Raw genomic sequence first — 17,516 nt, 5'->3', positions numbered from 1 at the left:
ATTAATAGGGGTTTTCACCAAGGCGCTAGCTACCTGGCGGCGTGTCTGCAAAGCCTCCGGCTCTCGAGGTCCTTTGGCTCTCCACTCGCTGGCTTTGCGGTGTCCCCGCACGACCGCTGCAGGGGCCTCAGCCTGTTGGGAGGTTTAGGACACGTGGTCCTTCCTCAGGGACAAGATTCAGGACAAGACTCAGACAATCCCAGGCTGAGCGCTCCAGTGCTGAGGTCCCGGGGGCCAGAAGCCAACTTGGGTGGGGTCTGGGGGCGACAAGCTTGCCTCACACCTGGCTCTGGAAGCTGAGAGCTCCTTATAAGGGGCCTGGGTCTGAGGGCTGTGGTCCAAGGGCGGCCTCATCTGCCACCCAGGCTCCCCCGCCGCCCGCCCCACGGGGCCTGGCCAGGTCTTGCTTTGGGCTCTGGGCCTCCCCGATAGGGAAGGGTGGCAATCGCTGGGGTTCAAACATCATCCCAGCCAACGCCCCACCAGAGGCAGCCCTGCCAGGGACAGGGCCCCCCTCCATGTCTCCTGACTATGGGACCCTGCTCAGGGCTGCCAGGCCCTGTAGTGTCCCCACTGACATTTTAAAAACTAAATCTAGCACAAGACTCAAGGGCTCAATACTTGCCTCCTCAACCTCGTTACCAGGGAGCAAAGTTTCGTGACTCTGAGAGGAGAGGAGGTTCTCGGTCAGCAGGAGGCTCAGAGCACAGGGCGAACCTGCAGGTCTCCCCACGCAGAGCTCCTCCCCTCTCCCACAATACCCAACAGGGATCCCTCCAGGAGTTGGGTTCAACTGGGTTAAGCCACAGTTCTGCCACTCCTAGGTCTTTCTGAGTCTCACTGTTTCCCTCTGTAAAATGGGCAGAAACACCTCTGTGGGCGAGGCTGCAAGACTGACAACACAGGTGTGCTACAGAGACGACACAGGAGTGGACGACGGGGCTCTCACTTCCTCACTCCCGGCCTCTCTCCCTTCCCACTCCCGTCTCAGGCCGGGACGAAAGCTGAAACGTCCTCCAGCTCGCCTGAGATCCAGACCCCACTGCCAACAGCAGGCAAGCCCACCCAATGGCCCGCAGCGCCCGGTATTTCAACAAAGCAAAACTGAACTGTTTTTCCCCACTCGCCCTGCGCCCATGGCCTGGCCTGGGGCACTGTCGGCCCGCCAGCCCCTGCGCTGCCCGCCTGATGCCCCCCCCCCCCCGCCTACTGAGAGCATGTGGCTACTTGCCGGCACCAGGAGCTGCTCCAGGCTCATCTGCTCTCCCTCTGCCTGCGCCCTGGGGTCGGCATGTCTCCAAGGAGCCTGTGTCCAGGAGGAGGGTGCGTCCCCGTTCTGAACACAAATCCAGTCACATCCGTCCTTGGCTGAACAACCACGGCTGCTCGAGGGAGGACCGTCTTGGCCACTGCAGACACAGGGGCCCACATCAGAGAAGCAGAGCGGGAACCAGCCCCATGAGCACCGGACATTCCCACGGGGAAGGAGGACGCACCACATGTCCATGTGCTTCTGAGGGCTCGCGGCTGCACCACGGGGCGGGGGCTCAGCACGCATAGCACGCACCATCTACGATCGAGGGAACACAGGCTGTGCACTCAAAATTCAAAACAAATGTTCCTAAAGTACAACTTAAATATAAAAGTGTCATACTCTACGCTTAAATCCCAAGATTAATATTTGGAGGGTGACCGTGGGCAGAACAGTACACGGATTCAGATGTGCTAATTCATAAAGGCCAGAGGGCCTGCACAGTTCACACTTCATCAAATGGGAAAGACAATTTTCCTAAGTTTTAAATTTAAAATTGAGCATAGTAGTTCAAAAACTAAAACAAAGAGGAGAACTTTTATCCTCCTAAGCTAAATGGGTGTAAGCATCTCGTAAACCCAAGAGGCAGCATGATTTCCATCTCACACTCATGTGTGTTAAAAACCTCACAAGCAAAAACACACTTTCTCCAGGAGTCTCTGCAGGCTCCCACCCCCGGCAGCACATGTGCTCCATCAATCCCACCCCTACGACTTGTAATAAACGTTATCACAGGAACAAAACTGCTCTGAGAGGAGATGCAGGTTTTACATCCTATTATCCATGATCCGTGAGATAATTATCAAGTGTCTTGTCAACAGGCACAAGAACAGATGATCTCAAAGAGCTGTCAGGACGGGCATCCCAACAGCAAAAGCGGGAGATGTGTCTTCAATGAGAAGTTTAACTAGTAAGTCTTAACGGATTCCAAATATCCAGGTACCTCAGATTAAAATAATTTTGCTGATAAATATACATGTCTAATACTTTCAGTTGCCACAAGTTAAAGCATAGTCTTTTTAAAAATAATGTGATTTTAATTTTTCAAAATCAGCTTTAAAAGAGCAATGTGTAACAAACAGAATGAAAACAATACTTTCTACCAACCAATACTGCTGGAGGGTTCCTTGGTGAATTTCACTTTATCCCAGCATTTGAGACAACGCAGGGAGTAAGACCACTGAACGTCTGAACATCATCCTCTGAAGCAAACAAGCTGTCAGCGTGGACCTGCCTGCCCAGACCCCCACCAGCCCGTGATCAGTGCCTCTGCTTTTCAAAGGGACGATGGACCCGCTCCTGTGCAGTCACATGGGGCTCCTATCACAAACGGAGCTCGTAGTTTACTTAAATACAAATTACCAGCTGTTTTAGACCAAAAGAAATGTGTAGCCACTGGACTCTCAGTTCTCTGAGCCTCCAGGGCTATGAAGGAGCTGGGTACCCCATGAACTGCCTGCCGGTTTCCTACAAATAGGGACTTGATTCTAACTGGCCAAACCTACTTAGGGATTCACGTTAAAAGCAGAACATAAATGAAAGGTTATTTTTTTCAGGGTAGGAACACAGTAAAACATCATTTTTAAAAAGCATCTGTCAGCTTTGGTTTGTTGAAAGGCGCCTTGTGCCTCCGTATGTGTGTGTGTGTGCGCGCGCCCTTGTACCTACTGCAAACATAGTCCTAAAAATCAATTTAGAGATTAAAAGTTTCTTTTTTGCTTAATTTCCACTGTGCTCAAAAACAAACAAAAAAGAGCAAGGTGCTTGGGTCCAGGAAGGCAGCTCTGTGTCACCACAGGAGCTCAGTGAACCGCTGGCCTCCTGCCTGTGCCGTCCCCCTCTCCCAGCAAGAGCAGGTTGTAACTTGAAACTCTGCTGTCTGTCAAAAAGCAATCAGCGGAACATAAAAAAGCAGGGGAATGGACATTGATGCCTGCAGGAGACAAGTACAATCACCACGCGACGGGCGACTGGAGCTGGGACATGAGAGACACAGAAAAAGGTCACTGTGGAGAAAAACATCCTGTCTGAAATTAATGCGACGAAATACCAAACAGAGAGATCAAGTCTCTGTGTCACAGGGGAATTAAGTCATTTTGATATAATTTTCAGAGAGGACTGCCGTCTAAACTTGCTATTTCAGGTTAAAGACACAAGCCAAATAATAAAATTTCAGTAAAGTGTTCTTTGGAAAGTAGACACCTGGGAAGAACTCAAAAGGAAATAGATAGTTTGACTGCTGGTGGTAAACTATTCAATTCTGAACTATTCTTCCACACAATCACGTGTTTTAAAATCTAACAGTTGCGTATAAAAAAGGAAGGGGTTTGCTCCATTTTTAACAGAGGTGTTAATGGCAGCATTTCAAGGAATTAGGTCTCCTTCGCTGTGGTCTTAGGGCAGAATGCCTAACAGGCTCCTGCCCGAGTCAGACAGTGCTCCCGGCACACCTCCCAGCTGGGAAAGCTTCCTCATCAGGGGAAACTGGGTGCATGTACTTTCTATTAGAAAAGGCTCTCATGAAAAAAAAGAAACAGAAATAGGAACTTTTTCTTCCATAATATTCCATTCTGAAAAAAGCAAAGGAAAATGAAAACTATGTGATAGAAAAAAAAGCACCTCTGATCTTTTTTTTTTTTTGTGGTACGCGGGCCTCTCACTGTTGTGGCCTCTCCCGTTGCGGAGCACAGGCTCCAGACGCGCAGGCTCAGTGGCCATGGCTCACGGGCCCAGCCACTCCGCGGCACATGGGACCTTCCCGGACCGGGGCTCGAACCTGTGTCCCCCGCATCGGCAGGCAGACCCCCAACCACTGCGCCACCAGCGAAGCCCACCTCTGATCTTTGAGACCACTAAGTCACCCCATTAATGTCAGAAATATTTTTCTTTTCCTTAAAAAAGTTCACTTTGATGGTAAAGTGATACACATTTCCCTCAACATCTATGTACACAATATACTTTATTTACCATTGGTGTAAAACTATACATTTATTTTTACTAAATATATACTGTAGATCTTTCTGGTAATGGATGAGATGAGAAATGATATTGAGTCATTTGTAATTCTCTAGCCAAATCATCCCTATGAACCACTGTCTCTCAGAAAAGCATAACTCTCAGAGGACAAAAAAACACGTGGAGCTAATCTGGGGCCATGAGGAATAAAATTAGCTAAAAAACTATATTTCCAGGGGTGGATGTTAATGGGAAACAGTAAAACTGATGGGGCCACATGCTTATAGGAATTACACAAAAATAAAAAAAGATACCATCAATATTAACAAATAACTTCTAAAAAGTGACTTCGAGATACTTCATTATGAGAGAAAAACATCAGAACAAATGGTTTTATGATGTACGTTTTTAGAGTGATTATCTAGAATTTGAAACCAGAGTTGGCAGGCTTTTTGAAATCATATATAAATGAAAAACTGCTACTGAAAATAAGATCAGAAATGGAAATTCATTGAAACTTTCCCTGTGGCCCTTTTCCCTGTTTGATGACAGCCTCCCGACCTTAGGCTGGCATAGTAGAGAAAATGTTGCAAAACAAACACACACTGACAAATCATAAAGAAAAGGAAGAAGTTCCCCAACCTCAGTAAACACTGACTCAGTTGATTCCCTTTTCCACCTGATATCTGTAGAGCTTAAGAGACACTTTAAATTTTCTTAGGGTATTTCTTGGAATCTGATACAGCATTTTAAATTTTCTCTTTTCAGTAAAGACTATGTTTATCTGCCAACCTCTCCATAGCTTTTTCTCCCACAATATTCAATACGGTTTCTTTTCCCATTTTATCCCTATAATGAGAGAAGGTATTTAATGGATGCTGATGAATAAAGGAATAAATTGATAATAGCACTACATCACTTCACAAGAAAGAGACGCTCAATATAGTATGCAAATTCAATGAATGATAGTTTGTTAATGACTTTCATCACAGAATTATAAATGGAAAAACAATTAGCTAAGATTTAAGCAACAGTTGGCAAGCTTTCTGAAATATTAATTAAAAGGAAGATAGTTCTCAAAATAAGACCAGAAATAGTACTCAAATGGGACACAATTGGAATCCTACGCCATGACCAGTCTGACGTGATCTCCCCATTTAAGAGGTAGATATCCACTAAACTTTCATTTTCTCCCAAAACTTCAACACTTAAAAAAAAAAATTCTAAACTTTGTCCAAAATTTTTCCTCGCAGTTTTTTAAGCAGCAATTACTATGCCATCAGCTATTCAGAAACATGTTAAGTGCACATAAGGCTGTGATCATTTTTGTTGGGCTTGGTGACTGCGTCCTAACCCAGGAGATGCAGGGAGAGCAGACACAGCTAGCTCCCAGCCTGTCTTGTTTTCTCACCAAGACGAGATGCAACAGACCCGGCGGGGCGGGCTGAGGGGACATTCAAAGGCAACTCGGAAAGCTGCCTCATTACGATGGGGAGACAGAGGATAACCTATTACTTTTACTCCAATACTTTTATTTTTTTTCCAGTTTAATCGACATTGGCTTTTTCAGCAGACAGATCTGGAATTCAACCCAAAGGGCACAAGGCTTGCCTGACCATAGCCGGGTCACCTGTTCTCTGGGTGAGGATGTTGGGGAGGAAGTGCCCATCCTCCCACTGGCTTCTGCCGCCCCAGCCGAGCAGGGAGAATCCCTGGCTCCCCATCGTGCCCCCACTGCACCTGGCACCCTCTGCTTGAGGAACCGTCCTGCTCCCACAGTCCTGAAGCCTTGTCCGGGCGCTGTCGTCTCTCCAGCCGCTGGGTCGTGCACCCTGTCTTCCCGACAAGGTCCCCCTCGGCCGCTTCCACGTCCCACACCCAGGGTGACAGTGATGGCAGGCTGCTCACGTGGGCCTTGGGCCTCACGCCTCACGAACGTGACCCGCGTTAATCCTTATGACTCTGCTGTTCACCGAGTAGTCATACATCTTAAATTTTCTGTCTACTGTGATGCTCTGACATCTTAAGTCCCGCCTGGCTGGGCAGAGACAACCCCCCACCAGCCAAGGGCCCAGCCAGGAGCCCGCCTGTGACCTATGCCGACAGCCCGGCCAGGCCCGGCCTCCTCCGCCTGCCCCGCCCCCGGGGAGGTGACCCTCCTCTGCCCGAAACACCCGGGCCAGGTGCCTGGCGGCTCGGGGCAGCCCTGTCACCCAAAGCCCGGCAAAATCACTAAAAGCAGCCAATCGTACGTGTTCCCTCCGCCCTGCCTGCCTTTCCTCTGGAAATCCCAGTAAAGGTCGTGGCCTCAGTCTTCCCTCCGTCCTGTCCTCCGCCCCCTGACCCCCTGGCCATCCCCCCACGTGCCTGGCGTGGCCCTGCCTCTAGGACCCGAGAGCCCAACAAACCATCCTTCCTGGGCCTGTCCTGAGCCTCCTCCGGCGGCCGCTCCTGACTGACCAGCTCGTGAAAGGACACAGAACAGCCCCCACCTTACAGACGAGGCCCAAGGGTGCCAGGGAGCGCCTTCACCGGTGCGCCGCAACCTGCACACACGCCCGCGTGACACCTGTCAAGCCCGGGAGAGAGACCTACCGCTGCTCCCAGCACACCTCCCGCCTCCCCCGCCCCAACGGCCCCCACCTAGCCTCGACCCTCACGTCTTCCATCCTCCCTTCGGCCGCTGGCCTCCTGGACAGATTCAGTGCCAGGCCACGGGCACTGACCGGCGGGGAGGGCGCTAGTCCAACCTCGCTGGCTCTGCCCCGGGTGGCACCGCCTCCGTGGGGCTCGTCACACACAGGGGATGGTGACAGAGGAACCAGACCTGAAGCTGGTGTGCCGAAGCCCAACTTGTCCTGCTGCTGGCCACAGGCTGAGGCTTTCTGCACTCCCCAGAGATGACAGTGACCCCACCCGCGTCCCAGGGCAGTGTGAGGCTCACCACTAGCAGTGGTCAGGAGGTAGCTGAGCCCCGGTCCCCAGTCACATCCAAGGTACGGGACCCTGCAGGGCATGTCCCCGCCTGGCTGAGCCCCCTCCCTGGTCCCTGAGTTATTCCCCACTTCCCATGCCGTGGCCTGGGCCCCTCCCCTCCAGCTCGGAGTTCCTCCCCGCACCGTGTCCACCCCCGCTCCGGCCCCGGCCCATCTCTGCGTTAACCCTCTCCAGGCCCTGCGGCACGCACGTTCAGTCCTGGAAGATCGCTGAAAGGAAAAAGGGCTCTTAATCCAGAAGAGAAGGGATCTGCCGCATCACACTGAACACAGAAGAAAACACCGAAGTGACACTTTTGTGGATAAAGAGAGTTGGGCTCTTCCTGCAGGTCAGTGAGCAACTGCTCGTCCACCTGCTGGGGCGCCCGAGGCACATGGCTCAACACAAAGGAAAGTGGCGTCTTCCCAACTGAGACGGACCCCAGCCAGTACCCATGGGTCTGAGACTCCAAAGGAAGCTGCGGGCAGTGTAAGTCTGAGGGTGCAATGGGGGAGACACACACACACACGTGAACATACATGCAGACAGACACACACATGCACATACACGCACACACATACAGCTACACACAGACACACGCGAGTAGCAGGGAGGGGATGACAGCAGTGTCCTCCTACTAGCCCGGACCCCGGCCCTGGATGGCCCTCACGTTCGCCCATCTGAGAGTCCACGGCCAGCGTGGAGCGGGCCCGGAAGGGCGAGCGCCCCAGGCTCCGCTGGGGTCTGTGCATCAGGGGACAAGGCTCCACATCCTCCAAGCGGAGAAGCTGCAACGGACAGAAGCAGAGCTGGCGGACTTTCTGAAAAGGGGCGAGGTGCCTGTTGGGAGGTGGGGGGACACTGGACTGAGGACACCCCTCAGCAGTCAGCCTCCAGTGAGCAGGCCAGAGAACCTCAGTGCAGCTCCCTCTCCGCAGCGCCCCGCCGGGCTGTCCCGAGATCCCTCCTGATTCCACAGTCCCCACCGGGCTTCACCCGTAACCCTGTGCTGGACGCTCACCTGCTCTCCCCACCACACTGTGCAGGACCCACCGCTGCCTGTTAACCCAGAAGCTCCCAAAGGATGCCCAAGGGACGGCCTCCAGTACAGGCCACAGGCTTCCCCGGCATCAAGGGGAGAACAGTAAAGATTTACTTCTCCCTCCAGCAGCCTTGCTGCAAAGGCAACAGCCTCCTTTCATCCCGAGAAGCTTTGCCACAAACTGCATAGGAGGCCCCATCACCCAGCAGACGCCGACCTGTAGGGAAGCCTCAGAACCGCCCCCCAGGCAGCACGCCAGCCCACCGGACTCATGCTTTCTCATCCTGAGCTCCAGCTGAGGGGCTTTCTTCCAAGGCACGCGGTAGGGCTCCCGAGAAGAGAAGCACTTCGCCCAGCTGCCCTCACCCTGGCCCCCAAGGCACCCCGGGCTGGAGAGCTCTGGGCTTAGCAGCCCCACAGTCCCCCCCCTGCCGGGCCTCTTCCTCTGAAGCCCAGATACGCTGCAGCCCTGCAGCCGCCTCCGCCGCCCCGGCCCACGGCGCCCCGAGCGCGGCCAGCGGGGCATCTGCTCCACCGTCGCATCTGCTCCACCGTCACTCGGCCTGCATCGGGTCCACGTCACGAGCCCCGCAGACCAGGAAGACAAGAGGCGGCCCTGGTTCACACCGCAACCCGGTACAAGCGCTTAGAAGCTTTTCCGGCTAAAACCCCACCGAGTGGTCCTCAGTGTTTCTTACCCCAGCACGACTGCTCCTGCGACCTAGTTAAGAAGATGCGGAGAATGGATATTGCGTTTCTCACTTACAATGGCTGCTTGGACGCTTTCAAGACTTACTAATCCAGCCTTTCACCACGATGTTCTGCAACAGCCCAACTTTACTCGGTAACTTTGTCAGAGACCCAACAGGAAGGAGGCCTGTTTGAGGATGGATGGTGAAAAGTCGAGTCCTCTGGGTGCAGCGAGCTGAGGGTTGGGAGTAGGGCGCTGCCGCCAGGCTTGGCCAGGCCGCACTACCGGAAGGCTGGAGAGCAGGTGCTGGCGAATGAGGGCAGAGCCCCAGGCAGGAGAGGAGGCCCAGTCAGGGTGCAGGGGGTCAACCAGCCACAGGGGCCCATGAAGGCCTCGGTCAGGGCTACCCCTGCGAACCTCACAGTTAGTCTGCAGAGCCTGCTGGCTCCACCGCTGGTGGGGGTTATAAAAAGTAGCTTGGGAACCCATCAAAATACTGTAATGCCCGCTTTGGAGCTAACATCTGACTGTTGAGGAATTTTGTCACTATGAGATGATCTGTTCTTTAAGGCTGACCAGGTGAGTCTTAACGCCTGGGGCTCAGAGCAACGGGGGAAGCCGGGCAAAGTGTTTTTCTACAAAGGAAGCCACAGACTGGGAACACTATTTACTCTTCTCTGTATTCTGCCTTACTGAGAAATTCATTTCTTCTTCCTATTTTAAGCAAATGCTTATTAACCAGAGTTGCCACTGGGCTTTTCCTTTCAAAGGGCAAAAACACAACCATCTGTTTTAAACACAGAGGAGGAAAAAAATAACCATGGCCCGAACTAATCCAAATAAAAAGAGAAACATATCTAAAACCTTCAAAACCATAAAACTCCTAGAAGAAAACGGGAAAAGCTCCTTGACAACATGGGTCTCAGCAATGATTTTTTTGGATTTGACACCAAAAGCAAAGACAACAACAGCAAAAACAAACAAAAGAAACTAAAAAGCTTCTACAAAGCAAATGAAACTGTCAACAAAATGAAAAGGCAACCTACTGAAGGGGAAGGAATATTTGTACACTGTATATCTGGTAAGGGGCTGACACCTGAAATACAGCAAGAACCCATACAATTCAACAGCCAAAACCCCAAACAATCTGAATAAAACATGGGCAGAGGAGCTGAGCAGACGTTTGTCCAAAGAAGACATACAGGTGGCCAACAGCTATACAAAAAGACGCTCAAGATCACTAACCATCAGGGAATCGCAAATCAAAACACAGTGAGACATCACCTCACACCTGTCAGAATGGCCATCATCAAAAAGACAAGAAATAGCAAGTGTTGGTGAGGATATGGAGAAAAGGGAACTCTTTTTTTTTTTTTTGCAGTACGCGGGCCTCTCACTGCTGTGGTCTCTCCCGCTGCGGAGCACAGGCTCCGGACGCGCAGGCTCAGCGGCCATGGCTCACGGGCCCAGCCGCTCCACGGCATGTGGGATCTTCCCGGACCGGGGCACGAACCCGTGTCCCCTGCATCGGCAGGCGGACTCTCAACCACTGCGCCACCAGGGAAGCCCAGAGAAAAGGGAACTCTTATGCACTGTTGGTGGGATGTAAATTGGTGCAGCCACTATGGAAAACAGTATGAAGTTTCCTCAAAAAATTAAAAATAGAACTACCGTACAATCCAGCAATTCCACTTCTGAGTATTTATCCAAAGAGAAGAAAAACACTAACTCAAAAAGATACATGCACCCCAATGTTCACTGCAGCATTATTCACAATAGCCAAGACAAGGAAACAACCCAAGTGTCCACTGATGGATGGATGAATAAAGCACATGCGAATACTACTCAGCCAAAAAGAAGGAAATGTTTTCATTTCCAATAACATGGATGATCTTGAGGGCTTTATGCTAAGTGAAATAAGTCAAACAAAGACAAATACGGTAAGATCTCACTTATTTGTGGAATCTAAAAAAAAAAACAATCGAAAAAAGGAGCTCACAGATACAGAGAACAGACTGATGGTTGCCAGAGGTGATTGGGGGATGGGAGAACTGGGTAAAGATGGTCAAAAGGTACAGACTTCCAGTTATAAGACAAGTAAGTCTTGGGATGTAGTTGTACAGCATGGTCACTATAGTTAACACTGCTGTATGGAGAATTTCAAAGTTGCTGAGAGAGACAGTAGGTCCTAAAAGTTCTCATCACAAGGAAAAGAAATTGTGTAACTATACGAGGTGATGGATGTTAACTTATTGGCTGGTGGTTTTGCAGTACATAGCCCATCAAGTCACTGCGCTGTATACACACCTTAAACCCACACAGTGCTATATATCAATCATATCTGAATAAAACTGGGAAAAATAGAATCTTCCCTTTTTTCATTTTAATATTAATGATTATAGGGTAATGAAAACTTTGCGGGGCTTTCCATGAGGTGTCTGGAGTTCCCTGTATCTGTGACATTCATTCTAAGGCATGTGCCAGGTTAACCAATTAAATGTATCCATCCTGCCTTTGGTGTTGGCTAAAAATACTACCATAGCTTAATAACACTAGTTACGTGCCCAGAAACTCAGAATCCCTGCAAGTAAATGGTTTGAGAGTCAGAATCTGGGCTTTGGGAGGAGCCCCTTACAATCCCGGGTCCTCACAGCCCCCTTCCTCGCAGCCCCAGGTCCTCACAGTCCCCGTCCTCGCGGCCCCGGGTCCTCACAGTCCCCGTCCTCGCAGCCCCGGGTCCTCACAGTCGCCGTCCTCACAGCCCCGGGTCCTCAAAATCCCCGTCCTCGCGGCCCCGGGTCCTCACAGTCCCCGTCCTCACAGCCTCCGTCCCCACAGCCCCAGGTTCCCACAGTCCTCACAGTCCCGGGTCCCCACAGTCCCGAGGGCCTAGAGTCTCCGTCCCCCAAAGCTCCCCGTCCCCACAGACCCCTGATCCCCGCCTACCGTGCCTCCGCAGCGCCGCCATGCCGGCCTCGCCGCCCCGGCGACCCCTGCGACCCCAGCCCAGGCTCGAGCAGCGCGACTGCACTTCCGGACTCCGTCCTTGTAGGCCCGTCCACAACAGCAGGCCTGCCCAATCAGGATCCGCGGTCTCTGCCGCTGAACGCCAATCAGCCCCACACCGGCTGCAGATTGGCTCTAAGGCGCGCTGTGGGCATGGCCCGTGGGCGTTAGTACTCCGAGCATGCTCAGAGGAAAGGGTGTGACCCGGGTGAGCCGACCTGGGCTGCGGAGGGGTCATGGGGCGGGGTCAGCGGGAGGGGTCAGGGGTTAGGGGGTCATCACAAGACCGTCACTGGAAGCGGGTGGGTGGGTCAGCGAGAGGTGGTTAGTGGGTCAGCAGGAGGGGAGTCAGGGGTTAGGCGGTCGCTGGGAGGAGGTCAGCGCGGGGCGGGATTGTGTTCCTGGGTGACCGCCCACAGTGTCACCCTGGGTCCCAGCGCTGCACAGGGATGCGAGCAGTGGGAGGGGTCTGCTGAGCGCCCATCGGGCCAGGGTCCTATCGTACCGCAGAAGCTGGGACTCAGAGCAGAGAGGAAACTGGGAAGAGGGGAGCCCGGGGACTGACCAGGAAGACCGCCGCCCCCTGACCCCTGACCCCTGTGGCACTGACCCCTTCTGCCCGCTGTTGCGACTGCTGCGGCAGGTGGATTTCTTCCCTATGCTCCCCTCCAACCATTTCACCTTCTCTGGGACCTTGGTTTATTGTTTACCCTTCTTCCTTGAATCCGTTTCTTGGAGAACTTATTTCCTGAGAGCCTGTCTGTGCCGGGCCCTGCTATGGAAGCCGGGGTACCTCCTGACGGGCTGACAAACAGACAAGTCCTCGTGAGACAGAGAGCACGTCACTGTCCTCCCGCCGGGAAGGGGTTTCAGAGTGGAGAGGTGGGGGGTCAGGAAGGCCTCCTGGAAGGTAATTGAACCAGGCTTGAGGCGGAGGGAGCAAGGCTTGGTGATGTCCAGGCAAAGAGCACTCAAAGCAGAAGGGACCGTCCAGGCCTGGAGCAGCACAGGGCCCGTGCGACAGGAGCACAGCGAGCAGGGACAGTGACAGCCACCGACAGACAGGAAAGCAGGTGGTGCTGGGCAAGTTTGCGAAGACGCGAGGATCAGCCTTACGTTTCCCAGGCAGTCAGGTGGAGGATACGGCTGGTTTTGAGCAGAGGAGTGAAATTATCTGAAGCCCATCTTGAAGGAGTGGCTTGAGCTGCTGAGCTGAGATCAGATTTGGTGGGGGAAGCAGGAGGCCAGCTCGAGTCCATCCCTGTGAGAAGGACCCTGGTGGCTAACACCAGGGTAGTGGTGGATGAGGCTGTGGGAAGAGGTGGTTGGATTTGGATATATGTGAAGACAGAGCAAAAGAGGTTTTCTGATTGACCAAGAGTGGCTTTGGCAGGAGAGAAGTGTGGCACAGCTCCAGGTTTTGGTTTGGAAACTGGGAGGCTGGAGTGGTCCCAAGGAGATGAGAAAACTCCCTGGGGGGTGGAGAGGGGGCGGTCATTGTTGGGTGGTGTGCAGTGCCAGGCATGTTAGGTTTGAGGTGCTCCTTAGACGTGTAAATGTGGGCATCAATTAGGCAGCTGAATAGGATTTTAGGATTCAGGAGAAAGGATGAGGATGGAGATATACAGCTGGGTTTGTCTGCATGTAGGTGCATTTAAAGCTCTAAGAGGGAGTGTAGATAGAGAAGTGGTGCAAGGACAGCTCTGAGGGGCTCTAACTTCTAGAAGGTGGGGAGATGAGGAGGGAAAGGGCAGGGGGGCCGGGAGGACAGTGAGCTGTCCTGAAGCCAAGTCATGTCATCGCTGGTCTGAAATGATGTTGAGGACCCATCACAGACAATTGTATTCATCAAGCACAGGTTCTCAGTGACCTTGATTACAGTAATTTCGTTGAAGTGGTAGAGGCAAAAGCTTGATGGGAATTCGGTAGAGAGAATTGCAGGAGAGAAATGGAAGATATTGAGTTCAGATCTCTCTCTACTGGACCCAAGATGGGGTAGCAGCTGTAGGGTCCCTAAAGACAGAACACACACACACACCACACATACACACATATAATCAAAAGAGGGTTGTTTAGAAAATACACATGCCACACACACCAAATTTATGTGCTGAAGGATCTGATCAAGTTGAGACTGAAAATGAGTAATGGAACACAAATGACACAATTAAAAAATGGGTCAAAGACCTTAACAGACACCTCACCAAAGATAGACAGATGGAAAATAAGCATATGACAACATAAAGTGCTGACAAGGATGTGGAGCAACAAGAACTCTCATCATTGCTGGTGGGCACAGCCACTGTGGAATACAGTTTGGTGGTGCCTTACCCTATGATCCATCAATCTCATTCCCCAGTATTTGCCCAAATGAGATGGAAACTTACGTGCACACAATATCCTGCACACAGATATTTATAGCAGCTTTATAGTTGCCAAAACCTGGAAGCACCCAAGATGTCCTTCAGCAGGTGAATGGATAAGAAAACTGTGGTGCCTTCAGACAATGGGCTATTATAAAGCTAGAAAGAAATGAGCTACCAAAAGCCATGAAAAGACATGGAGAAAACTTAAATGCATATCACTAAGCAAAAGAAGCCAATCTGAAAAGTCTACATACTGTATATAATTCCAACTCTATGACATTCTGGGAAAGGCAAAACTATGGAGACAGTAAAAAGATCAGTGGTTGCCAGGGGTTGGGATGGGAGGGATGAAGCATTTTAGGGCAGTGAAACTACTCTGTATGATGTTATAATGGTGGAAACATGTCATTATTCATTTATCCTAACCCATAGAATATACAACCCCAAGAATGAACCCAATGTAAACTATGGACTCTGGGTGATAGTGACACGTCAACATAGGTTCATTAGTTGTAATACACGGACCATCTAGTTTGGATGTTGATAATGGGGCGGGCGGGGGCTGTGCATGGGTAGGGTCAGAGGGCATATAGGAAATCTCTGCACCTTCTCCTCAATCTTCCTGTGAACCGCTCTAAATCTCCTCAATTTTCCTAAAACCGCTCTAAACAATCAAGTCTATTTAACAATAGATGGTGCAGGAGAGAGGGAGTGCACACGGAATGGTATCCTTGACTAGTTCACACTTGACCTCGTTCTCTACTTCAGCTTCCCAGCAGTGTTCGAGCAGCTCTGGACTTTCTAACCTTACAACGAGATCTTCCCAGAAACCATCTCTTTCCCTCCAGCCCTGTTCCTTTCATCTCTTTTACACTCAAACTTCTTGAAAGAGTTGACGACAAAGTCAGTCTCCACTTTGTCATCTTCGGTTGACTCTGTTGCCCATATGTGTCTCCATCCTTCTCTGCTGTAACTGCTCCTGCTTAAGTCACAGGACCTCATGTCACAGGATCCAGTGCACACTTGTCGGTATCCACTCAGTGGTCTCCCAGAAGCACCATCTACCCAGCTGCAGAGACCTGGGATTCATTGGCATCCTCTCCTCCCTCTCTTCCCCCATGACCCATCGAAGAAATCACAGCAAGTATATTCTACCTGCATCATTTCTTACTTCCACTGTCTCGTTCATGTCTTCATCATCTCTCACTACAGTTTATCCACGCATTTCTAAGTTGATCTCCCCAATTCCGTTCTTGTTTCCTCACTCCCATTCCCAACTCTATCTCTTCTCCTCAGAGCAGCCAAAATGACCTTTAAAAAATCTCGTTGCCATTGAAAAATCAATGACTGTAATCCACCATATTGACAAGCTAAAGAAGAAAAATCACATGATCATATCAATAGATGCAGAAAAAACATTTGACAAAATCCAATAAAATCCAAAATTCATGATAAAACTCTCATCAAACTAGGAAGAGAAGGGAACTTCTTCAACTTGATAAAGAACATCTGCAGAAAACCTATAGCTAACATTCACACTTAATGGTGAGAAACTAGATGCCACCCCGCCACCGTCAGGGACAAGGCAAGGATGCCCCTCTCACCACTTTTCAACATTGTACTGGAAGTCCCAGCTAATGCAGTAAGACATGAAAAGGAAATAAAAGGTATATAAATTGGGAAGGGAGAAATACAATTGTCTTTGTCCACAAATGACATGATTGTCTATGCAGACCATCTTATTTCCCTGCTAAAAATCCTATGTCAAATTTCACTGTATAGGGCTTCCCTGGTGGTGCAGTGGTTGAGAGTCCGCCTGCCGATGCAGGGGACAAGGGTTCGCGCCCTGGTCCGGGAAGATCCCACATGCCGCGGAGCGGCTGTGCCTGTGAGCCATGGCCGCTGAGGCTGCGCGTCCGGAGCCTGTGCTCCGCAACGGGAGACGCCACAACAGTGAAAGGCCCGCGTACCGCAAAAAAAAAAAAAAAAAAAAAAAAAAAAAAAAAAAAAATTTCACTGTATATAAGATTCAACTCAGAGTCCTTAAAACGTCCTTTGAACACCCCTCACGTGCTCTCCGGATGCATTCATGCTATTCTCTCTCGCGCTCACTGTGTTCTGGTTCTCTGACTGTTTATTCCCCTGGGTCTTCAGGCCTGCTCTTCCTTCTACCTGAAATCCTTTCCCTGCCCCACTCTTGCCTGAATCCCATTCCTTCTCCAGGGCTCTGGTAGAAGTGGCCTTCTGATTTCATGCTGGTTCTGCTGTAGAGACCCTTGCACTCACCTGCGGGCACCTTAAGCCCTTCAGTTCAGCCTCACGGCTTTCTCTGAAGCTGTGGGACTTACTCAGCCAGAGGAACCTGGGGTGGGGGGAGCAACACGCAGTCATTGGCAGATGGAGATCAGATGGAAAAATGTCCAGCCTTTCTACTGAAGGCAGGCAATTCTGAGGTGCACTCCACACGGTGCCCTTGGGGATCCCCAGCCAGATTGAGATCCCACTCTCCACAGGGGTGGCCAGCTTGATAATGCATCAATGTTAATAACATTCCCTCCCTCTTTGTCTCACTCTTCCTGCCTCACCCTCCCAAATAAACTACCTGCACCCAAATTCATGTCTCAGGACCTGCTTGTGGGAGAACCAGAGGAAGACAAAGACTTAATGAAGATTCCCAAAAAGGGTTCTTCTCTCATCTCAGAGCTGTGTGGTTGCCCTTCTACCATTCAATAACACCCTCTACTTTCCTTTAGAAAAGTAATTATAATTTGTAATTATATGTTACTGTGCTATTTTAAAAAACTGATTCTCTTTCTAGACTGGAAGCTCCAGGGGCCAGAGACGGCTTATCTGTTTTGCTCACATTTTGACAGACCTGATGGGCACTCAGTACATTTTTCTTATTTTTGTTGTTGCTCTTGTGTGAATGAATAAATAAATGAATTTTTATAGGATGAAATCAACAAGGACCTACTGTATAGACAGGGAACTCTACTCAATACTCTGTAATAACCTATATGAAAAAGAATAGATATATGTATATGTGTAACTAAATCACTTTGCTGTACACCTGAAACTAACACAACATTGTAAATCAACTATACTCCAATATAAAATAAAAATTAAATAATTAATTTAAGAAAGATGGAAGGATGAGGACAAATATGG

General features: G+C 50.5%; 1 protein-coding gene across 5 annotated transcripts in view; it reads right to left on the bottom strand.

Moving 5' to 3' along the window:
• Positions 1-12,049, bottom strand: part of ERICH1 (glutamate rich 1) — a 109,318-nt gene extending 97,269 nt beyond the window's left edge. For 3 of the 5 annotated variants that reach the window (XR_004033915.3, XM_060291640.2, XM_030830392.2), the window contains exon 1: positions 11,923-12,049. Coding sequence is in view for 2 of the 5 variants with exons in the window: in XM_060291640.2 (XP_060147623.1) it covers positions 11,923-11,944 (22 nt within the window). In the remaining 3 variants the exon portion in view is untranslated. Of the gene's footprint in view, positions 1-33; positions 166-1,231; positions 1,410-11,922 lie in introns of those variants that run through there. The other 2 variants (XM_070044634.1, XM_060291641.2) reach the window with 2 other exon arrangements.
• Between the last annotated feature and the right edge of the window lie 5,467 nt (positions 12,050-17,516).

Source organism: Globicephala melas, chromosome 21 (assembly GCF_963455315.2).
Source record: "Globicephala melas chromosome 21, mGloMel1.2, whole genome shotgun sequence".
Classification (NCBI taxonomy): domain Eukaryota; kingdom Metazoa; phylum Chordata; class Mammalia; order Artiodactyla; family Delphinidae; genus Globicephala; species Globicephala melas.
The sequence above is the reverse complement of the archived record's forward strand: the minus strand, read 5'-3'. Positions and strand labels throughout refer to the sequence as shown.